Genomic DNA, 24,824 nt, shown 5'->3' with positions numbered 1-24,824 from the left:
ATTAACTGGAGTAGAGATTGTAAAACATGCTTTTAAGTGACAGAACGACCCACTGAGAGAAGTAATTACAGCAAAATTAAAAAAATATATATATAGAAACTTTTTGCATTTAAGATTTAAAAAAGTGGGTTCGTCTGTCAATCTGATCTATTCAGAACTAATCAAGTGGAAAAGTTTTTTTCACCTGGTTTAATTTTGTAAAAAATCTCTTTTAAGGAAACTTTGGCTATCTGATTATTAATCGATTTGCAAAATAATGGTTAGTTGTAACTCTAGTGGTTAGCAATTGGAGGGAACAGCAATGCATGTGCTCCACCTGATCTGAAGGCGTGGCTGAATGCACTAATAAATCAGCGAATGTATGCAAATGTCGTCCAAACGACACACCGAGGTGGGGACTCGAGTTTGTGACTCATACTCGAGCTGCACTTAAGTCGCATATTTAATGACTTCAGACTCGACTTAGACTTGCATTTGAAGGACTTCAGACTCCACCGAGATTCGCGATTTCCGACTTGTGAACAATATATTTTTTTTAAGCGTTTTTTTTTTACTAACTTGTCTGATCACCGCTCGCCTTACCCAGCAGAGGTAAAAAAAAAAAAAAACGGCAGAGGGGCTGTCAAACAGTCATGGGTGGGTATTTCCAAAGAAGCCACGATTCGATTCGAATCACGATTCACAGGCCACGATGCGATTCTATCATGATGCATCATGATACTTGAATTATTGCGATGCATTGCAATATTGCAATATTTTCTCCTCCTCGTTTTTGAACGACTCGGCGCAGTATCCCGCAGCCGGAAAGGCTTGTGACACAAGGCAACGTGCGTCAACACATCCGCAGCGACATCTACTGAACTGGAAGCAGTATTACACTTGTTTTTGGCTGATGTTTGCCAACCATTCATGCAATTTTATTTATGCATTTTTTAAAATTAATAATCGATACTTGGTGTCAAGAATCGATGCAGTAGATCACGAAAATTAGAATCACGATGCATCATCATGACGATTATTTTGCACACCCCTACGCTGACGTCACTGACCAGTTCAAGATAATGATCATTCCATAGATATAATAGTGACCTTTAAGCTATACCGTCTCAGTGAAGGAGATGAAAACACAAGGAGAAACAAGCAAGCACGCAAATAGACTTGGACTTGAGCTCTCAAGACTTGGGACTTGACTTGGACTTGCATAAAATGACTTGTGAACATGTCTGCCACATATGATAAAAACACTAAAATCAACCCAAAATCCCATCGCTCCATCTCTAGATCTGTGTATTGATCCTCACTGATTTACTGAGGGTGTTCTGGGTTTGTTCTTGGCTGAAGAACTGGGACCTGTTTGTTGATGTGAGCTAAGCCGTAGCTGTTTTTCTGTTTCAAGGTTTTGCTAAATATTGTGGACCATACAGAAAACGTTAAACATCTTTTGTTTAAAAAGGGATCAAACGGCAGACAAGGTGCTTTCTTTTAAGTAGCTGAATCCTTGATACATGTGAAAATGATAAAGCATGGAATCAAAGTTTGATTCAAGAGGCCAAGCAGTCAGGCGGATGGCGCTGTCTGTTAAAAAATAAAATAAAAAAAAAAGCCAAATGGACTCCCTCTGCCCGTCACTCAATCACACAACATCCTAAAAAGGCTTTAAACCTTTTCTAAGCTTCAGAGAACGTCATGGTTTGAAGCTTTTATGTGGAAGCAAATGATTTGTGGTTCTGTTTCTAGTTTTAATAAGGCAGTTAAATGTTTGCTTTTAAACCTGATCAAGCGCTCATGCTTGACATGATGAGCTGCCTCCAAGCATCGTTTAAGATTCGCCTCTCTTTGCAGTAGTCGTCTTCAGAAGCTGCAGACGTAACAGTGAAGCGGAGAGCCTGGGGGAGCCCCTTCCTGCTGGTTTAACAGAGCCAAGCGGGGCTTCTGATGATATTTACTTGCTAAATATATTACAGGGAGTGATTGGAGGGAAGTAGTGATTTCTAAAGGGAGGGGAGATGGAGATGAAGTGTTTGCTTAAAGAGGTTAGTGGGAGTTTATTGGCCAAGGGAACATTTAAAACAAACATTGTGAACATTTAATTGCAAAAGAATCTAAAAAAAATCCCAGATTTTTAATGACTCAGCAGTTTTATCCAAACAGGATGAGCTGAAGAAGCCATGTGATCCACATCACCTTAAGAAATGTTTTTTTTTTTTTTTTTTTTCAGTTAATTCAACTAAACTATTTGGATCTTCTGATCGTTTCCAGTTGAACCAAGTGTCAAAGGTTTTGACAGTTTTCAGATTAAATTATGTTTAGGGTCAGATTACCTAATCAGATCAGTTTTAATCTGCCCTGGCCTTAATTTAGCAAATCTTTGGATTACTAGTAAGAAACAAGAGTTGTTCCAAACGATATAACCTCTAAAAGGTTCCACAATAAAGTCAACTGTTTTTAAATCTAATAAAAAATCAAGAAATTAAGAGATTATTTCTTTATGCTTCAATCTCATCTTTATTAAGCTCAGATAAGTGTATCAAACAAAGTTCAGGTTTCTGGTGTGTGTGTTTTTTTTTTTCCTTTCTATGATGTATTTAGGGCTGTTCAGTGGAACAGTGGGTAGCACTGCTGCCTTGCAGCAAGAAGGTCCCAGGTTTGATTCCGAGTGTTTCTGCATGGAGTTTGCATGTTCTCCCTGAGCATGCGTGGGTTCTCTCCGGGTACTCCTGCTTCGTCCCATAGTCCAAAAACATGACTGTTAGGTTAATTGGTGTCTCTAAATTCTCCATATGTGTGATTGTGTGTGAATGGTTGTTTGTCTCTGTGTTGCTCTGCGATGGACTGGCGACCTGTCCAGGGTGGACCCCGCCTCTCGCCCGTAGACAGCTGGAGATGGACACCAGCACCCTTCGTGACCCCAGCTGGGATGAAGCGTGACGGAAAATGGATGAAATATTTAAAGACTAGTTAATATGGTCATTAAATACAGTTTTATTCTGTATTTCATCTCCCTAATGATCAGAACTGATCAAGAAAAGATCAGTCAGATCCAGAAATGTAGCCGCTAGTTTCTGGTAACTGGGGTTTTCCCAGTAAAACTTTTTCATCTCAAAAATGATACCGATATTAATCAGGTATGAGAAAAACTGACTAATTTCTTATTCACCAGAGAGTTACATAAATAAAAAGCATAAGTGAAGTATTTCTATGTGGTTTCTAACGTTTTTAGAGTCTTTAGATTCAGATATGCATTTTTTGGCTGATATCAGACCGATTTCCATTTTCATATCCGATGAGGAGAGGACAGCCCTAGTATTAATGCCACCAAGCTATTCGTTGAAAGGTTTTTAGTTATTTGGATGTGATCTGGGGTTTTCATGCTCTATTTTTGTTTTTTTTCCTGCAGAGCTTTCAGAGAACTGGACGGACACGAGGGAGACCCTGGTGGAGGGCATGGTGTTTCACCTCAAATACCTGGGGGTGACGATGGTGGAGCAGCCCAAAGGGGAGGAGCTTTCCGCTGCCGCCGTCAAGAGGATAGTTGCCACGGTGAAGAGCTCCTAAACCTCCTCCTATTATATAACTTCCCTGCAGAAGACGAGTTTCTGTCAAGCACTGATAATATTCTCATCTTCTGCCTCTCCGGTTGACTCTTTAGAAAAAGGAGACGATTAGTGTGGAGTCTTAAAGTTTCATTCTGCAGGACCTGACGGCTCAGATTAATAAACTTAGTGACACACAGTGTTCAGATTTTTATTAAAGAGATAATTATGCATGTAGAGGGAACTGATTTACCTAATCTGCTATCTGATGTCCCTTCTAAAGCAGATTATAGCTAATCTGGTATGTTTTCTGACATTTTGATGAATACTAAAGCTTAGGCTTTGGGATTATAGGCTTTATAGAATAGTTTTACATAATGGTTTTAATATAAACCCTACATATTGGCAAGCGTGTGAAAAGCCTTGAAATGAAAGCATCTAGTATCACAGTTATATAATCTCTCTCTGGAAAAAAGGTAGCTTTTCATTTGATGTTATTTATTTATTTAGGGAAAGGCCCACAGCATGACCGTACTTCCACCGTAGTTCAGAGTGGACATGATCAGAGGTGGTTCTAGACCAAATGTACCAGGGGGCCAGGAGGGGGCCAGCGTGTTTTCATGGGGACACAGAAAAGCCAGGGTTTTAAAAAACAGGGCAATCAGATATATTAAGATGCATGAAGTGAAATTCTATGTCTTATTATGTCAATATGCATTCATAATTTAGGAATTTTACATATTTTTGATTGAATTTAAAATTTAAATTTTCTATAAAATCTGAATTAGAACTCAAGAAAAACTGATAAATTCAACTGTAAAAATTTTAGTATTTAAAATTTTTTTTTTTTTCGAAAAAATCATTTAGCAGATGAAAACTGGGATCTTATCTCAATACCACTGAATTCATCACCTTATTGTTTTTTAATAATATGTAAAACAGAATTTGTATAGAAAAAAATAAAATAAATCCAAAGGACCTATCAGTAACCATGTCTGTTCAGCACATATCATTAGAATTTCTTATAGTATTATGTCTTCAGCGCAGGGGCCATAACAGGGGCCAGGACATCATCTACAGGGGCACTGGGCCCCGTTGGCCCCTGTAGAGAACCATCCATGGACATGATGGAAGTTCATTTCTATAGCAGATATCAGTGTCCAGATAAAATGCTGCACATGGGTGAAATAAAAGAAAATAGAGCCAAAAAAGAATTCAGATAAAGGATTATAATAAAAAGAGATCAATTGTTTGAATTTAAAAAAAGAAATAAGTGAAAGTTTACACAATAATCCATAGTAGGACTGAATGTAAATGATATTGTTCTGCTTTGTTCTGCACCAGACCCAGCTGGACTTAACTAGAATATCTGGTTCTGATAAAAAAAACATTTCCATTTGTTATAATAGGACAGAAAAGACTTTTTGTTTATCGGTGAGGTCTAGTTTATAACAAGGGATGTGAGAATGGAAAAGCTGCCGCAGTCAGTCACTCCTTCTTCTCTCTGTAACATTTGTTTTGCCTCTTAAATGTCCAATCATTATGAAAGGCTTGATGAAATCCGGCAGGTTTAGTTCATCTCTGTGGTGGTTTTCCACCAATTAGCTCCTCCGGATTTGAATCATAGAGATGCAGATTTATGTTGTTCTCTCGCTCTCACACCCTCTATTGTCTCCTCTGTTAAATCCACCCTTTCCCCCGTCTCCTCGCTGTCTTGTTTGCAGGCCAAAGCCAGTGGGAAGAAGCTCCAGAAAGTCACGCTAACGGTCTCGCCGCGTGGAATCATCCTTTACGACAGTGCCTCAAACCAGCTGATAGAAAATGTCTCCATATACAGGTCAGCTATCCTGTGACCCGATCACCCTGTACTAAAGCAGAGCTCTTCTTCCCGTCTGGCTGCCATTAATCACTCGCTGGCTGTGTGGTATATCTGCGTAAAGAGGATGAATAGTTTCCCTCCCAGCTGTTTTTTTTTTAACTCCCTCTGGAGCTGCAGCAGCTGTAGGTCTGAACTTTCACCCCAGGTGTCACAGAGGACCACATCTGTCTTTTCTTGTTAAAAACTCACCTGCCTCAGCCTGTAGGTCTGGTTTATGAACTGAGGAGCTTGGCTGCAACAACTTCTAACTAAATCCACTTTTATGAGGCTACAGATCAAGAAAATATGGCACTAATCCTTATTTTTTCTGAGAATGTCCCTGCTTACTCTGTTTTAGTTTCGTTTTCTGATGTTTTTCATTATAAGAATTATGAGGTTTGGTATAAGTTTTTTTTTTTTTTATCTGAAAAGTACAACAATAGTTTGCCGACTAGGATGGGGTGCTTTATTTTCCCTTCACCATTCAATTCTGTTTATTTATATAGCCCCAATTCACAGTACATTCTACCTCAAGGCACTTTACAATTCAGCCAGATCATCCAGTCAAATTGATTGATGGATTTTCTATCTAAGGAAAACCAGTTGATTGCATCGACTCATTAACTCCAAGGTAATCCCTCACACTAAGCATGGTTGTAGCGACAGTGGAGAGGAAAAACTCCCTTTTAACAGGAAGAAACCTCCAGCAGAATCAGGCTCAGTGTGAGCGGCCATCTGCAGAGGCTGACTGGGGTTCAAGGAGACAGAAGCAGAGAAACAAATGTCAACTGTGAAAGGCGGCCCCATCCAGAAAACACACAGCCAGGCTGACGAGCTCAGAGCCAGCTCCCATGTCAGAGGATGAAGAGAGCACATCCAATTAGTCACAGTCAGAGAAACAGGACTAGACTGGAAAACAGCTGATCTACAGCATCTATAAACAAGGGTGTGCTGATGAAGGTTCTCAGTCATCCAGGTCATAGTCATTCCGTAAAAATTCAAAAAATATCCACTGGACTTGGTTTCCAAGATTTGAAGACGTTTCGCCACCTCTCCAGGAAGCTTTCTCACATTGGACTTTTGAATTGAGAAAGCTTCCTGGAGAGGTGGCGAAACGTCTTCAAATCTTGGAAACCGAGTCCAGTGGATATTTTTTGAATTTTTATGGTATAAACAAAGGTGTTGATGGCAGCAGCACAGCTGATATTTCTCTCCAGGATGGAGTCACAGCCAAACAGGAACAGACCAGATGAAGCTACTATGAGAAAAAGCAGAGAGAGCAGAACGTTAGAGATTGGAATAACAGATTCTGCAGAGTGGGAGAATAAGACAGAATGATGAAATAGGGGTCCCTATGTCCTCCAGAAGTCTAAGCCTATAGCAGCATAACTATAGAGATAGTTCAGGATAACCTGACCCACTCTAACTAAAAGCTTTATCAAACTTTATCAAGCTAGTTAGTAACTTGCCTTATCGCTAACTGATAAAACCAATTTCTGTTCATTGAATGCCCCCTTCCTGTCAGTGACAGATAATTCAGGCTGTTAGGGAAAGCAATGTTTGAAAAATATAACAGGCTGAACGGAGTATTGCAAAGATGTTCAGTTTTATTTTTTTCCAAGTCATAAAATAATGTTTACAACATGCATTAGTAATGCTAACCGCTTTATTTGCTAATATGAGATACTAAAGACTATTTATATTATCTAATTTTTAGAGAGAATATTACTAAATCTAACAGCAGATCAGAATTTGGCCAAAAAAACAATAATTACATCCTGTTTTTTCCCACCTGTGAGCCTCTACCCTGAAAATCCTTTACCTACAATGGAAGCTGGTAATTTTCCAAGTGACCAAACTATGCATTTGCTCAGAAATGCAGTTCTTTTTAAATGCAATTCATATCAGATTGCGTTAGGGGTGTGTCCAGCGGTGACTCCTTCATTGTGTAGAAACCTAAAACAGCTGCTCAGAGTCGACTGCAGTGTTGCTCTTTAAACGTTTACTCGAAAAATAATAGTTTCTTGTTATTTCCAGTCTCCCTAGCGCCGTCCAACTTAAAGATCAGCTGTAAATCATGTTGCTCAGACCACATCTCAGATCCCTCTCATTTTGTTGGTTGATACCCTCCAGGATTCGCCGCACAGTGGCTGTCAGAACAAGAAGTGCAGAGAGAGGGCAGAGGTTTATAGAGATCCTTCTTGTTATGCTGGCCCTGGCACTGAGCTCATGGCTTTGATATCATGCTGAAATGATGGAGAAAAGCTATTTGTCAGCCATTATTTCTTGATTTAAAAGCCGAGTCTGCACCTGGGGCTGATGAGCAGACCTGATTACCCTCACATGATGTAGAAAGGGCACATCCACTTCCCCAATAATATTAAAAAACGTCTCCTGCACCTCTATGTGCATGTTCTTGTACTGTTAAAAAAACAAGGTCTGATCCAAAAACTATGACCTCATAAATGTTGCTGGTTCAGATGATGTCCAACCTCTGTAATTGTATTAAAGTGTTTGCATGTGTGCATCTGTTTGTCAGAATATCGTATTGCACTGCCGACAAGATGCACGACAAAGTGTTTGCCTACATCGTCCAGAACCAGCACAACGAGACCCTCGAGTGCCACGCCTACCTCTGCTCAAAGAGAAAAATGGTGAGCATTTAGGTCTGTGCTTGAACAACACCCTGTTCCAGTCCAGCATGTTGCAGCAGAACAAGCTCATCTCAGTAAATCAGAACGTGAAAAATTAATTAATGTCAGTAAGTCAATTCTCTGAATCATTTCTCTGTGTTTCCAAGTGTTTATTACTGTTACATTTATTGAGAACATATTAGGAAAACTTAAGAATTAAGAGTCCAGTTTCTCTGAGAATTCAAATCCTGCTTAAAACAAATAAAATGAAAATAAATATATAAAAAAACTCCAATTACTATGCAGTATATGTACTCAGAAGCTCAGTTTTTTTCCCTATCAAGTGCAATGATATAACCAGGATTAAAGCAAGTATTGGTACTTATGACGCTGTTGCCAGGGGTTGAAGTCCTGCTGGAAAATGAACACAGAATTTCCATTATATTGCTGCACCCATGGACGTAATTTGGGAGGGAACGAGGGAGGGCATATCCCCTGCAGTTTTTCAAACGTGCGTTTTGGTCTCCTGCACATTTTCCTGTCCAAAAACAACGTTACGCTACAGTACACAGACATTCGCCGAGCACTAGGACCAAGTGGAAAACCACAGCCCAAGCTGAAGCCTGCTTCCCTTTAGACCGCCCACAAGCTCCTGATTGGTCCACCATCTTTATATCAAAATATAGGTCCCCCCCCACTTCTGAAATCAAAATTTCGTCCATGGCTGCACCAAAAATGTAAGGCTCCTCAGAGCCTACGTCTCTGCATAAACACCTGTATTTTATTTCAGTGTTAAATTCTGTTAAATATTTATGATTTTCTTTATTCAGACCCAGCTAATTTTCAATTGTTTACACCTGTACTAGAGCCTATGATTATGTTGCTTTTGTTTTGTTTAAGACTAAAACCTTTTCCCTGAAAGTAACCAAGCTTGCCTTTAAGGCCTCTATGGGTGGGAGCACTCAGAAACGTTAACATGTCAAGCATGAGAAAAGGAAATGAGTCATAAACACTAAGAGGAGAACATTCTAGCTGCCAGCATAGATAACACTCCTCCACTGCTACATACTGATACTTAGATTTTCACCATGCAAAGCAGTAAGTGTGGAGTCAGAAGAAGGTGGAGGAGGCTGTGACACTCCTCTTGGCCTTCTCACATCCCTGGAGGTTTTCTGAATGACGGCACCACTCCCTCTTCTTCCTTCCTCTCACTAATTTAGCCGTGGAGAAAAAGGCCACATATCCTCCCAGTCTCACAAACAACTGATCTTGGAATCTGCTGCTTTCTCTTCCCTCTCTTCAAGTATCTCAGATGAAGCCTCCTTTATTTGTGTCAGAATGGCCGCTCCCACGCTGTTGATGAGATGCCTGCTGTGTTATTCCTCCCCGACTGACCTCTGTCTGTCCTAACAGGCGCAGGCCGTCACTCTGACAGTGGCTCAGGCTTTCAGAGTGGCGTTTGAGTTCTGGCAAGCCACCAAGGAAGGTACGTATGGTTGCCCTCGACAACTTCCTAATGATAGATGAGTGAAAAACCCTTCATTAGGGGCACATCTCCTTCTTTATCCAGAGGTTATTCAATTCAGTTTATTTCTATAGCGCCAATTCACGACACACGTCATCTTAAGACACTTTATAGTTCAACCAGATCATCCTGCCCAATTGATTCAAAGTTTTCTATCTAAGGAAAACCAGTTGATTGTATCGATTCATTGACTCGAATGCAATCCCTCACACTAAGCATGCTTGTAGCGACAGTGGAGATGAAAACTCCCTTTTAACAGGAAGAAACCATCAGCAGAACCAGACTCAGTGTGAGCGGCCATCTGCCGAGGCCAACTGGGGTTCAAGGAGACAGAAGCAGAGATATCATGTCAACTCGGAAAAACTTGGAGACTAGTTAACCATAGAACAGAGAGTCATTTAGGCTATGATTAGGTCTGGACTAAAATTTAAAAAGTATGGAAAGTATGGAAAGACATTCACGGATCAAACTTCCTGATTTAAGCTGTTGTCTCTTGTGCATTAAAACCAGAGCAATGCAAGTGCTAAAATGTCAAGATTCTATTCAGCTCTAAGGGTTTGTTTATTTGTTGCTCAGTGGTTTGTAGCCTAAATAAAACTCTCTGCATTGGTTTGATTGCTCTTCTGCATGAGCTATTGAAAGGAAACTATTTCACAATGGTTCTGAAAATCCTATTAGTGTTTATCTTTACCAGGTTCTCATTCAGATACATTTATCGTATTGCATTTGCTTCAGTTCACTGATTTTTGCAGGCCTGTGTAAATGCACGAGTGTCTTCAGAGCCCCAACCTCAGCATTTCATTGAGGTTAACGCCTGGTTTCCAGTTGTTTTAGTTAGTTTTCTATTGTTTTAGCCGTTCTGTTGTTTCTGCCGTAATAATCTCAGTTTAAGCTCAGCTTCAGCTGTTAAAAACACAGCCTCATCTTTGTCTCTAGATTGATTTGGATACAGACTTGTTCCAGGGGCAGAAAGTAAGCCCTAAGCATCCCCCCTTCACCACCGTGCTGAACAGTTGGAATGAGTTGGTGTCAGACAACATTGTTTTTATTTTATATAATAGTTCAGTTTTTTTTAGACAGCATACTTAACATTTCAAAGTTTAAGCTGATTTAAGATGCCAGCTCTCACTCGAGCATTTTCAATACTGGGTTTTTAAAAAGCAAATTAAAGACAAGAACAACAAAATGCATTACTATCAAAGCAGGAAATGGAGGCATTAATCCTGTCCTCCTTTAGTAGCTGATTCAGTTTGGCTTTAAAATGATTCCTCTCAGGGTTCATGTTTCCTTCTTGCAGTAAGGCTTCCACTCCTCAAAGTAAAGGCTGCTTATCCCACAGACGTCCTACCCGGCCTCTGCTAGCCTATTTCCACTAATTGCTCCAAGTTACTAAACCAATAGTTTAAAACGGTAAACAAATGGTTAACGGGTCCCTGATGAGCGGTCCCAATACATTATTTTTTTTTATAGAGAAGTGTTCTTCTTTCAACCTTTTAAAGCCCTTTAACCATCAGGATTTTACTTAATGGGCCAGCTTTTAGAGTTTTTAACGAGGAATATCCAGCATTAATGATCTGTCAGGGTGGTCTCTGAATTATCTTTCTAACTAATGTTTAAAATTTTAAAACCCTGGGTGTCCTTTGGTGGCGCAGTGGTTTGCGGACACGACCCATGTATGGAGGCCTTAGTCCTCGAAGCAGCCGACCCGGGTTGGAATCCGACCTGAGGTCCTTTGCCGCATGTTTCTCCCCCTCTCTCATACCGCTTTTTCCCGTCAGCCTACTGTCCAGAGCCACTAGTGCTGTAAAAACAAAAAAAAACCTTTAAAAAATTAGACAGTCTCTTTGTTTTTACCTGTTAAAATGTCAGAATAAAAGCTTTCAACCACTTTGTAGAGGTGACATTCAGATCTGGATATAAAAAACATTGATCCTCCTCCTCGTACATTCATGCATGTTTTATGTCTGTCTAGCTGGAGCTTTCATATTAAGCAGCAGGCAGTTGGAGTTTGGCTAAAAGCAGCAGCTCAGTCCTTTTCCTGAAGCCTAGCAGAGCCTGTGTGTAATTTACTGGTTGACTCTGATGTGTATGTGAGCATTTCGTTTCAGCGGCCACACCCCTCACTTTACTGATTTTTTTTGGCATGTATGTTACCGTGTTGGTCTTCTGAGTTCAGTGATTATTGGGGAGTTCCTGTTGTCGGTCCTCATCCTGGGTAGCGAAATGCGAAAAGGGTGTTGCACGAGGTCCGTTGAGAGAAAGTCAAATAATTGTATGTTTGTGTGAGTAGAAGCTCAGCTCCATGACACATTGAATGTCAGTCCCATGGTTCCCGTCACACATGAACGCTTATTTATGCGTTTCTTTCAGAGAGGCGCGTCTGCTTTGAAGGAAAAGCAACATTTCTACCAGCTTGTCTTCTGATGTGTTGATTTTAGTACATTTTTATTAATATAATGTTTTTTTTAATGGTTTGTTTACATCAGGGCCAGGGGTTCCTCAATTTCCTTCTCGTCTGGTGTTTTATTTTCGTCTAAATGTTTGAAAAAAAAAGGAGAATTTAATGCAAACTTTTAACTATTTCACACGCAAAATGTCTCAAATTTTCTCCCATTTCATCCTCCAAACATAGGGGAAGTAAAATCAGTCTATTGCAATTAAAGTTTCTTGATAAACGGAGCCCTGAAGCAGTCCTTTGAGTCTGGACCCCTAAGGATTAAGACGGGGAGGAAGATGAGATCCACCGTCTGGTTTTCTCCTCCTGCACCACCCACTGTGGTTCTCCTCAGGACAACGCTCATGCTTGACCCACATTCCTCCGTATATTACATCTCCCAACTTTGTTCTCAAAGCCGTGCTGATAGAATATTCTCTATAAACATTACAGCAGGCTGGAGACAGTGTTTACAGCAGCTTCATGTTTAGTGCAGCAGGAAGGGAGCTTTAAGGCCTCTGGGGGAACTTGTTATGTGTTATCATTGCTAAGTTACAGTGACTCAGGGGAATTTTTTTATTTTCTAATAAATGACGGGTGGTTATTAAATAAATAAATAAATTTCCCCGCTGTAGCCTTGCAGGGCTTATAGCTACTGTAAGCAAACAATCACAGCCTGTTAAGAGAAAAAAAACACTCAGGCTATGAACCACAAAAACTATTTCTGACCAGTAAAAAATAAAATTAACAACCTTACAGAAGTCTTCATCGAGTTTGAACTTGGAGACAGTGTCTGTCTTCATGCTAAGAGCTTGTTTCCGGTAATTTGACCCAGACAGCTTGCATGACTAATATCAATAGAGAACTGTGTAACTGCTATAAAAGTGCTCACTTAGGTGGTGTGAAACTAAATGCTTCTAAGAACAGTGGTGAGCTGGGACTTTTTTTTTTCTCAAAATGTAGTATTTTAAACTCCATTAGGCGTTAGAATACAGTAATGCTAAGCTGCAAATTAGTGAAAAATGACTCTAGATTCAGGCCTCTAGAATAAATAAATAACTTCTCATGAATTATCTAATATAAATCTGGGTTTCCATATCCTCGAAGATGCGCCCTGCTGGTTGAAAACCACCAGTTTGATCTCCAGCAATCACTTCGTCATTATTAGCAACCATTAGTGCTTAAAGGAATAGTACACCCAAAACATGATTAGCCTTCATTTTCTACTCACCTCCATGCTGAACAACACTCTGGAGTACTTTTTTGATATCTCAAATGCATCTGGAGATCTGGGAGGCTTCTTGCTGTCTGCTGACATTCAAATAATGGAGGTCCATGGCGCCCGAGACAGAAAGGTCCATAAAAGTCCACAAAAACGTGTCAATATTCCTCCATACTGCTCGTCCAATGTAATCCAAGTGTCCTGAGTGGGTAGCATCCAGAATTTACTCGAAACGAAGTCATTTAGAATGTTTTTAGAGCATAAACAGTAGTGTATAGGATTTCCTAATAGCGCCCCCATGCGCGCTCACGATTCTACGGAAGCCGGCAGACCAAACCGGAAGGAAGTGCGCATTCAGCGTCTGGTCTGCCGATAATGCAAGCGTAGAAGAAGAAATGTGCTGTTTACCTGTGCAAAGAAAGAAACAACGAAAGAAAAATGTCTGAGGACTTCAGTGTTGAGGAAGAGCATGAGTTCTTTGCCGAGCTGAATGCGCTGGTTTGGTCTGCCGGCTTCCGTAGAATCGTGAGCGCGCATGGGGGCGCTATTAGGAAATCCTATACACTACTGTTTAGGCTCTAAAACGTTCTAAATGACTTCGTTTCGAGTAAATTCTGGATGCTACCCACTCAGGACACTTGGATTACATTGGACGAGCAGTATGGAGGAATATTGACAAGTTTTTGTGGACTTTTGTGGACCTTTCTGTCTCGGGCGCCATAGACCTCCATTATTTGAATGTCAGCAGACAGCAAGAAGTCTCCCAGATCTCCAGATGCATTTGAGATATCAAAAAAGTACTCCAGAGTGTTGTTCAGCATGGAGGTGAGTAGAAAATGAAGGCTAATCATGTTTTGGGTGTACTATTCCTTTAAATTGGGTGCAGAACTGCTGATGGCTTACACTGCTGCTTTGGTTCGTTGCGTTGAACAAAAACTGCTATAAAATGAGAACGACTCACTTAGGTGTGAAACTGAAGGCTGCTAATGCTGCAGGACCGATAAGATTTGAGGATAAATAAACATTGGGTGTGTCCGAGTGTCCGCCCTAATTACTATATAGGGCACTTTATAGTAGTTATGCTATTTTAGATGAGTGTCAGAACGTCTAGTGAATGAAAAAATAGTGGACTAGAAATTTCCCACAATGAACCTTGAAAAGCATTCATGGTCATTAGAAGAGCATATATATCCCAGAATGCTTTGGGAGAGCTCTACTTGACAAATAAAGATACCAAAGGCATTGTGCAGGCAGACACGCCTGACCAACGGATAGTGATCATCTCTCCCAACGGTCAGTTAACTGAGTTCACTATAGAGTCCCCGCCCTATAAAGGGATATGGCGTAAACGTTCGGACACAGCCTTTGTTATACCTGTAATTTTTTAGGATATAAAGAACAAAAGTTTTTCCTTTTTTTTGATTTGTCTAAAAACGTAAGGATCTGCTTCAGTAATAAGTAAAAGAAGTAAAAATCTATTTTTTGTATCACATTCTAGCAGCAAAAGTCCCTTACATTGTAAAAGCATTAGAATAAACAGGCTGTAAAATCATTAAACATCAATCCAGCCGTATATATTTACTATATAATATATACATATTTATATGCATATATAATTTCAATAATTTCTTTATTATTTTATAATTGCTTTTGTCAATCTCAACTTATTTTACCAGCACCTGAATGTTTTCTGTCTTTAATGGAAGGTATATAAACTTGTAAACTCAAAAACAACTATATTTAGATGTATATGTGAAAATACAGACATTTTCAGCTAATAAAACAGATAATATTAATAAAAGAAAGTCTAAAATAAAATTCAAAATAAGCTGTTTAAAATTTTTATTTCTTTTTTGGGGTGGGGGGACTGATCTCTGTTTATTCCCTAAATATCCGTTGCTAGTACACATTGCTATGAGGTCGAAAGCCGCCATATTGGTACTCCATAGCTTCCGTCTAGTCGGAATGTAAAAAATGTGTGCACTAAAGCATCGAGCAATGATGATTTTCTCATTTTTAGGGGCGCTTAAGAAATGACATTGCATAGTCAGTATGAAGTCTATAAATCATGTAATATAACATATTATACAAATCCATCGCAACAAAGTTAGTGTGTTAATGGAGCATAAAAATACTGTACTTAGATATTTAGAATATAAACTTCAAAGCAGTTTTTTTCATCAGTATAATACTATTAGTACATTTACTGAATTACCTGTGAAATATATTCCCAGAGCCAGAAAAATGCTTATTGTTGCAGCTAAATGCTACGGACTTCGGCATGTTTATGGTGCGGCTCCTTAAGAGTAGGGAGGATCAAGATGGTGGCAAGTGACGTCAAGTTTTCGGCCTATCGGTTATCCAGAGAATAAATATAGATCAATGGGGACAGCAGGTTCAATTGCATCTTTGAAGTATGTGCCGCTTTTGATGTTTTTCTGTCGTAAATCGTCTTAGGCAGAGTATTCGACTTTTATATTTTTCACATGTTCAGTTGAACTTTTGGATATTTTTTATTTTTTAATTTATGGCACCAGTGGCCCGTTTTTCTGACAGTAGGCTGACAGGAAAAGCTGTATGAGAGAGGGGGAGAGACATGTGGCAAAGGAACACAGGTCGGATTGGTCTCTGTATCACATCCCCTTAAGTAGTATATAATATTCAGCCAAATGAATCAGAAAGTAGGTCCTGCTGTCAGTTTCACTTTAAGTTTAGGCATCCGGGAGGCTGAGATAAGTGAATCTGTACCAGTGCAGAGATTAAGCTCCCATTGCAACATCAGTTACTGTACTATTGACTCATTGCTGCAGTATTTTGGATGCACTTTGTTCAATTCTACAACCGTTGCAAACATGCGCAGCATAGATGGCATTTGATTGCTCAATGTTTTCCACTCATCAACAACAACTAAAAAAAAAACATCAAACTGTATCAGTTGAAAATCTAACCTTTCACCCTTAAACACAGCTGCTGCTGCTGCCATATTGTTTGCCCTTTAGATGTCCCCACCAGACTGTAGGAGAAAAACAATACATAATCCATCATGAAGTCAGCACGGTGGAGTGTAGTGCAAATGCATTGTCCAGCTTGGTGCTATGAATAGTCCTTTGTCCTCTGGGAGAAAAGTCTCAACCTCTGCTCAACTTTGGTGCCATTCATGCCAGGCATTGTGTAGAATGGTGATAATCCAGACCTTAAGCTGCTTTGCAACATGAGGTGTAACGGTAGCCGTCCAGGAAGTCTGGGGACTGCTGTCAGTTCTAAGTGTTGGTGTTTAGCACTTAACCTACAGACGTCTCATCAGGATACCGCAACTAAGATTTCCTAACCCAGGGGTGGCAAACTGGTTCCAGAAAGAGCCGTGTGGCTGCAGGTTTTCTTTCCAACCAAGCAATGGCACACCAGACTCCATTCATCTCATCAAGTGAGTCCAATCTGAACATGATGACTTGATGAGATGAATGGAGTCTAGTGTGCCATTGCTTGGTTGGAAAGAAAACCTGCAGCCACACGGCTCTTTCTGGAACCAGTTTGCCACCTGTGTCCTAACCTCTGACCACATGTACTGAAACGTCTGTATACTCAGCAGAGGCAGTGGGTGCGACCTCTGCTGGAGGCTCAAGTTGCTCAATGCACAATGCTGTTGTGCATTTTTGCAAAAGTATTCATTCCCTTAAAGCATTTCTTTATTTTCTCACATTATTACCACAAACTTTTATGTATTTAATAGGGATAAAGCTAAAAAAGTAGGGTACAGTTTCGAAGCATATGCATGATGAAGTTTCACAAGTCTAAAATTTGGGAGAAAAAAGATTCACTGGATATGCATTTTATTTTTTTAAGTGTAAAGGAAGCAGTAAAAGTCCTGATCTTTTTTTTTTTTTTGACCTTCACTGACTTCTCCTTCTTGTTCACAGAGAAAGAGAAGCGAGTAAAACCCAACTCGGACGTGGAAGGAGCCAGCAGCTCTCAGTCGGACAGCTCCACCAGCCTGGGCAGCTCGAAGGGAGGAGGTGGTTTTTTTTCGCCCATCATCGCTTCTTTCTCACCCTCCCTGTCACAGCATTCACGTCCTCTGGGGTGGGGGGGAGTTGTTCAGCCGCTCGGTAAAAATGTTGACCTACATCCAAGCCGGAGGTCAGTTGGATTCTCACGGTAAAACGTCATTAATCTGAACAGGAAGTGACAGTTTAAGGTGATCATGTTTTGATGATAATCGCTTCTGTAACGTGAAAACATCAAAGGCCACTGGAATAAATCCCACCTCAGTCTCATGACGGTAAGAGAGCTATTATCTGTTTAAAAAGAAAAAACTGAGCATGTTTGATCTGAATTAGATGCAGCCCTAATGTAGACATCTACTGATCCAGATTAAGATGATGGAGTTTGTATTTATCTGAACTGCACGGCAAAAATGAAGTGTGTTTTCTCTTAATTTGAGTAGATAAATGATATGGTTTGCCAATGGAATGAGTATTTTTACTCTTAAAATTAGATAATTAGATAATATGCACTTGAAATAAGAAAATGCAATTGTGTTTTCTTATTTTAAGTGTAAAGTGTCTTGCTCCATTAGCAAAACGTCTCTTTTACCTCCTCAATCCAAGAAAAATGCACTTATTTTAAGAAAAAATGACTTATCTAGATTCCGATTCCGAGCTGCATCCTCCGCTCAGCCATCTGGGCTCCAGCCAGAGAGACATCTCTGTGTTAAATCCCTGCTGACACTACATGTGGCCCTAAATGTGAAACGTTTCACGACACGTGGAGATTTTTTGGGATGATCCCTCGAGAAGCAAACCTTGAACTTGCTTTTTTTTTTTTTCAGTTAAAGGCAGAGGCCCTGCGTCAACACATTTAGACTTGTCTGGTCACCCGGTTGCCAGAGGAAAGGAATTTTCTCAAGGCAAATTGACATAATTGTACTGTAGCAAGAAGCTTTTGAGTGATTGCTGGAAAATAGGCAAAGCAATCCTCTGAAATTGAGGTTGGGGAATGCAGAGCTTTTACATTGGTACCGTTCCCTGTGGCTGATCAAATAACAGCGGCGCCGCTGAAAGGTGAGTCAGCTTTATTGATGTGACATGATACCTTCAACTCTCACTTGGTGCAGTGTCCCTCACTCTGGCTCGGATTTATCGCACATCCTGTTTATGCCTAATCGCCGGGGGATTGCTCCCGCTGGAGTATCTTCTTTCTAACTAAATCTCTGCCTCGACATACAGCTGAATGTCAAGCTTTGTATCCGTTTAAGGATAATTTTTTTTTCCTTTCAATATAATATTTCGTATAGAAATTGGAATACGGGGATAATTTCTCTCAGATACCAGAAACTTCAGAAACATCAGAATCAGACTTTTTTTTTTTTCCTCCTTCACCTTATTGATTGATTTCTTTTAAATAAAAACGTCCAAAATACTTCGAATGAAAAATAATGATTTTGGGAAAAGAACAGAATCAAAGTAAACAGAAGACATGTAGGTGTGTCCTTTGCAAACTATGGAAAACTGGCACATAATGCACATAATGCACAAGAGTAAATAATATCAGATTTTTACACACAGAAAAATCTGTAATTTCATGAGTGTCCATTTAATCTGGTGCAGATTTGACTTATATGAAATGAAGCTAAATAGTATCTCCAGATGGAGCAATAAATGCTTCTCAGATGTCCACAAGGTTGTAAAAGCAAGAAAATCTACAGATGTTATTCTGGAAACATGTGAAATTTGGTGAAGGAATCTTCATTGTTTCCATTTTGCACTGGGATGGTTGCAAAGAAGGAAATGTGTGCATTACTGATATTGACTCTAAAACACTGCAACAGAATGAAGTCAATCTGTGAAGTTAATTTTTTGTAAGTCACCATGTAGTCTGGCAGTGAAAAGGATTAGCAGATATTCCCGCAGGGCAGATTGCCTCTCATATTGGATTTAGTTGGTGCGGATATTAAAAACCAACCCTGATCTATGCATTATTACTGGAGCAAGATTAGTGTTCATACACATTAATCACCGGGTGTGCCATTACCAGAGGTGTCAGAGGTCTTAATGTTTATTAATCAAGTAGAAGTACAAATCCTAATGTTTAAAAACATATTTGTAGAAGTTAGAGGATCTACTTAAGCTTGTATCAGTTTTAAAGTGTAAAAGTAAAACTAATGCAGGTAATTAAGGACAGAAGCTTTACTGCATTACCCTATTAAAGGAACATTTTTCTACAATTCTGGATGAAAACTTCCTTATTCTTTATTTTCTTAGTTTTATAACTAATGGTAAATTTAACTTTGCATCACCTTGAAAAACCATTTATTTTGGAGTCTAACCACAAATGAATTAATGTCCGAATGAAGCAATTTATTATGATGATTTTCATTTATTTTTAAATACCAGCAGGTCATAACGAAAATGAGCTTAACTGAAACAAACCTAACTTGTCTATTTTTAAAATGTAAAGTGTATAAAGTAGAGATAATTGTTAAAAAAAAATGAAAGGAGAAGTAAACGGTCATCTAAAAAATAATTACTCTAGTAAAATTTCTACTTACAATAGCAGCCCTTAAGAATAGTCCTTCCCAGTCAAACGCCACAGAATGGCAGCCCACTTCCCTGCAGCTTCCAGCGAAATCCCCTCCAACTTCCAGCCACTGGACCTTCTCCTGGGCGTACATATTGTTTTACTCTGACTCCTCCCTTTCTCTGAATTACAGGGTCTGACGAGGAAATTATGCTTCTCTTAAGATCTTAATGTCCAAAAGTCATGACAGAAAGAATATTTTATACAAAGATTGATGTTTAAAAAGGAATTTTAGGAGACCAGCCAAGGGCCCATCAAGGAAAGTGGTGAAATTTTGAATGCCTACTGCCGTAAATAAGGTAACAAAGTAATTGCACTTTGTTTCTTGACACCTCTGGCCATTACGGACTAACGTCATCCTAAAAGTCAGATAGGAAAGGCAGGTGGTTACCTTCTGCAGCCCACAATCCACAGATGGTTGAGCTGAGTTTCATTTCTGCTTTACTGATTCATAAAGGCCTGCTTCTAATATCGGCTCTATGTGGGATCCCTGCCCCTAATCGCTTTGAGTAAACCTGGCATGTTCTGTGTTTGCAGATGTAGCCACTGGGACTCTCCTGGAGTTGGCAGAGGGAGCCAAAGCAGCACAGACCCACTCAGGAACAAAGCAGACAGAATCGGATCCCTTTGCGGTGCATAATCACGCGGCAGAGAACAACAATACCGTTTGGGTAAGACAAAAGTAGCATCGGCCGGCACTTCTCAGCTGCTCTGGCTCGATAAGAAGAAGAGAAATATTCTGATGAAATGCTACCGAGTGATTTTCTGCACGTGTAGCCCTACTGAGGTGGACAATAGCCTATTGAACAGAACTGGCCTTATCTTATGCATACATGGCAGAAGAGGGTGTGGGGCTTTGATAAGAGGGATGAAGGCTAGTCCTGCCTGTACGCATGTTTTACCGTATATTCCTCTAACGTCTGTGTGTTTTGTGTCTGGCAGGAACTGGAGGACGGTTTGGACGAAGCGTTTTCAAGGTGAGGAGAGCCGAGAAATTTAGAGGGTTTCATAAAAGTGAGGACTAACTGGGAACAAAGGCTTCTATTCAGGGAGAGGCAGGGTTCAGTTTGGGCTTGCCTGACAAAATAATAAAATGCAGCTCAGTTCACCTCCAGCAGGGAGGAGAGAGTAGCTCTGTTTATGGGCTGATGCTGATGTCTGACCTCACCCTGTTTTTGTCGGCTCTATTTCAGGCCCTTACAGTGATTTCCTATTGAGAAATCATCTGATACTCAGCTTCCGGTTAAATAACCCTGAAGTAGCTGCAGAGAAAGACTCAGATTACACTGTAGTAAACCTACCAGCTTTCTGTTTTTAATGAGCGCTCTGATTCTGCAATGTATTTGTTTTTAATATTAGGGTTTTTATTTCCTTCTTGTCCTGCTAAAGAGAATTAGATCCTCAGTGTTTGTTAACAGGCTCCATTCCAGACCCGTTATCAGATGATTATTTGTCTGCACACACTGTAATTACGACGTGACGCCGTTATTCTCCGGCTCCTTGATTAATGAGGGCGCTCACAGTGTGGGCAGAGATGAAGCTGCACGCCGGGCCGAGTTGCGGTACATAGACTGAATATGTTGATGCTGAGCTAAGACCCGGGTGAAGGATTAAACGCAGGTTGTTGGTCCATCGATTTGGACTTTTGGAGAGGTTAATTAGGAGGATATTTGTTTACTTCTGTGGAAATCCATTCACAAGCCAGTAGTGAAGAATTTTAAGTCTTTGCTGCCATCTGCTGGTTGATTGTGTGCACTTTTTTTTTTTTTTTTATATAAATGAATGAAGTTGCCTACAAAAGGAAAAAGAATGCTGTAGATGGGAGGCAAAAAGTCTTAAAACTTGGAAACAAAGTCCATTGGATTGTTTTGTTTGAATTTTAACCCTGCACCAGCATAAAAGCATTAAACTTTTTTTTTTTTTTACTGTTTTTCTCTTTAAAAACAGAAGCACAGTAGTCCAATGCTAAGTAGCACCTAGTTGGGACTGTTGGCCTAGTGGTTGGAGCAGTGTGTTGGTTGCAAATACCTGATTCGATCCCTACAGCCTCCACTCTGGGTTCCTGAGCAAGACCCTTAACCCCACACTGCTCCCCAGGCGCCGCACAGTGGCAGACCTTTGCTCCCCAAGTGGATGGGTCAAATGCAGAGATACATTTCTTCAGGGTTTGATTAATAAAGTTGAATTATCATGTTTATTGTAAAGTAAGATGGAAACAAAAGTTTTGTTTTTCCTCATTTTGTTAAGGATTGAAAATCTGAAAAGTGTGGCAACCCTCCTTTTCCTGCATTAACAGTGCTGAGTGGTCCAGGTTCTCTCTCCCCCATCTTTGTACAATTAAAAACAAACTTGTTTTTTAATTAAACTCCCCTCATTGTGGATTTAGCAGGAATGTTAAGGTTGTTAAGCTGCTGGAGGGTGGATTTTCTACAGCAGCTTCCAACTGACTTTCCTTCAAAATGCATCTAGTATATTTAATTTGATCCACCTCCTCCTAAACTCTGAGCAGGATTTTAAGTGGGCCAAAGTAATTTAACATATCATATCAGAAGAGCATCTTCCCCATGCTTGCTGTGTGGAAAACTGTTAAACTAGACTTCTTGAAGCGCCTATTTTAAAACTTTACTAGAAGCAAAAATGGTGGTGGCTGCTTCTACAATACATAATCTCCTTTCCCAGACTGTGTTTTTAGGTAGGCAGCTATGGTAGGTTTGCAGCTTTGGGGTGTTGTATAAGCTAACGTTTGCATTAAGCCCCTGTCACACCTTGCCGATTTAGCATATTTAGCATATGCCCGACGAATGCTGGCATACTTTGGATAAGTTATGGGTCAGTTTTGTTATGAGCGCACTGAAGCACGCTGGCACACGTCGACAACAGCAAGTACGTTGAAAAATGTTAAGGATGCTCAATATTTCTTGACGTATGCCCGCGTAGGCTCATATGCAGGCCATAAGTTACAGGTAAGTTCTTTGATCGTTGACATACGTTAAGTGTAAGTTACTCATAAGTCGTGGCGTCTAGCTTATCCAAAACCTATGATTAACTTATGCATAACTTATCAAGAACTTATCTTCAACGCATATCAACGTATTTGACGTGTTCCAGACGACTCCTGAGCGTGTTTCTAACTTACAGCTACTGTTTAATGGCGTATTGGCAGCGTTTTAGTATAAGAGGGGTTCCCAGGAGGAAACCATTAGTTCTCCTCCAGACTTCATTCCCATCATAGGGTGAGTGTGATGGATCCTCCCTGCGTTCACGCCCACGGCCAACAAGGTCCTAATAGACATGACGCTAAATCTGCTGTGACTGCAAACCTTTCTTTTTTTTGTGGCAGGCGTTAAACAGTAGGCGTTTTTATGCAGACCCCGTGCCTCCGGGCGCATCACTGCCCCCCTCAGGACACTGACTCGTGATATTTCACGGGCATTACGCTGCCGTGCGTTATGCATAAGTTAGGCTGTCTTTGGACATTAGTTCTGAACTCGTTATGAATACACTATGTATACGTCCAAAATTGAAAAAATAGATAAAGTTTAGCATAAGGTGTGACAGGGGCTTTAAAGGTGGTTGACATGATGCAATAGTTAACTCATGTTCTCCAACAAACCCTCTGACTTCATACAGGATGCAGATGTGATCATTATATGGCTTCTACAGAGTAGCCAGAACATTTTTATAAGGGTGGCCAGGCAATAACCAATGTACACTGAGGGGTGGCCGAAAGTGGATCGTCGCCAGAAACTTAGGGTCAATCTGCACTGTTCCATCAGGAAAATTAACTAGCACAACATCCATATTCTTTAAATAAAGACAATCTATACTTTCCTGCAGCCTTTCCTAACAAATAGACGCATATATTTAAACATCCGTGCATTGTAGATTAAAGGTATAGTGGAAACAATTCTTTCAGGTTTGAGTTTTGGGCGAACATCTTTTCCATTATTACTTACCTTCTTTTATCAATAATCATTCTGCATAAAATTGATATTTACAAGTACTAATATCTACATACATTGATTATTTAATACAATTTAACTAACATAGTTATTTATCTATGATTTCACTAAAGACTCCTAGATGTCTGCAAAGACACATAATTTTCTCTTTCCTCATATAACAGAAAATCTCGTTCTGAAAAGAGCATGAATTCTGTACTTATCATCTTTAATATTAGTACATTGATGTTGCCTAATTAGGAGTGTTTTATTCTTTCTTCAAGTACTTGTTAATGTATGAAAATTAAAATGATTTGAATATTGCACTTGAGAGTATTAATGCTGCCAACATCTGTATTAGAAGGGAAAAAATGGTAGGGGTTGCCACAGGGGTGGCTAACGATTGGATAAGGGGGGCCATGGCCATCCCTGGCCCCCCATCTACAGTAGCTCCACCCCTGGCCGTCTGAGCTTTCAGCACCTTATTTGAAAAGATTCATAAATCTCGTTTGTTGTGTTAAAACCTGTAACAATGAGATCAAACTTTTTTTATGTGGAAAATGACGTCGTTCAGAGAAGCCGTCAGCTGAATTAATGCCTGACTTGTGATGTTTCCTTTGCCCCCCCCCTCAGCCGCAGTCTGGATAGCTTTGAATCCTACTCAGGTAACTGTTACCATGAATCTCCTCCCCATCATCCCACCATTCCAGTCTCCTCATCAGTGTTGAGCCACAACATTTTCAGCATTTAGCTTTATGTTTGTCTACACTTTAACATAGATGAGGTAGATTTAAGGAGCATCCAGTCACTGTGTCCACATCTTCATCTCCATATTCTTCTTGTTCTGCATCACATCCATCAGTGTTGCACAAAATATGAAATGTGGTGTTTTGACACGTAGTTCTAACAGTTAAAATAGGCACTTAATGTATTTCAGTGTAATGAGCTGAACTCTGCAGTGATTGGTTCATCTGGGCAATCATTGTTAGGGTTTACTGTGACTATACTTTCATAAACAGGTCGTCTTTGTTATCCTGTGCAAATTTTATTTACATATTTAATTTCCCTTTGGGATTAATAAAGTATTTTAAGTTATTTCTGA

At 40.0% G+C, this 24,824-nt stretch overlaps 1 protein-coding gene across 1 annotated transcript in view; it reads left to right on the top strand.

The window, feature by feature from the left end:
- Positions 1–24,824, top strand: part of ldlrap1b (low density lipoprotein receptor adaptor protein 1b) — a 50,268-nt gene that overhangs the window by 23,340 nt on the left and 2,104 nt on the right. The window contains 7 exon segments of the mRNA XM_038292752.1: positions 3,398–3,540; positions 5,258–5,370; positions 7,931–8,045; positions 9,438–9,510; positions 17,123–17,218; positions 20,319–20,452; positions 20,724–20,758. Coding sequence (XP_038148680.1) covers positions 3,398–3,540; positions 5,258–5,370; positions 7,931–8,045; positions 9,438–9,510; positions 17,123–17,218; positions 20,319–20,452; positions 20,724–20,758 — 709 coding nt within the window.

This window comes from Cyprinodon tularosa, unplaced genomic scaffold (genome assembly GCF_016077235.1).
Source record: "Cyprinodon tularosa strain WSP-4 unplaced genomic scaffold, ASM1607723v1 ctg316, whole genome shotgun sequence".
Classification (NCBI taxonomy): Eukaryota; Metazoa; Chordata; class Actinopteri; order Cyprinodontiformes; family Cyprinodontidae; genus Cyprinodon; species Cyprinodon tularosa.
The sequence above is the reverse complement of the archived record's forward strand: the minus strand, read 5'-3'. Positions and strand labels throughout refer to the sequence as shown.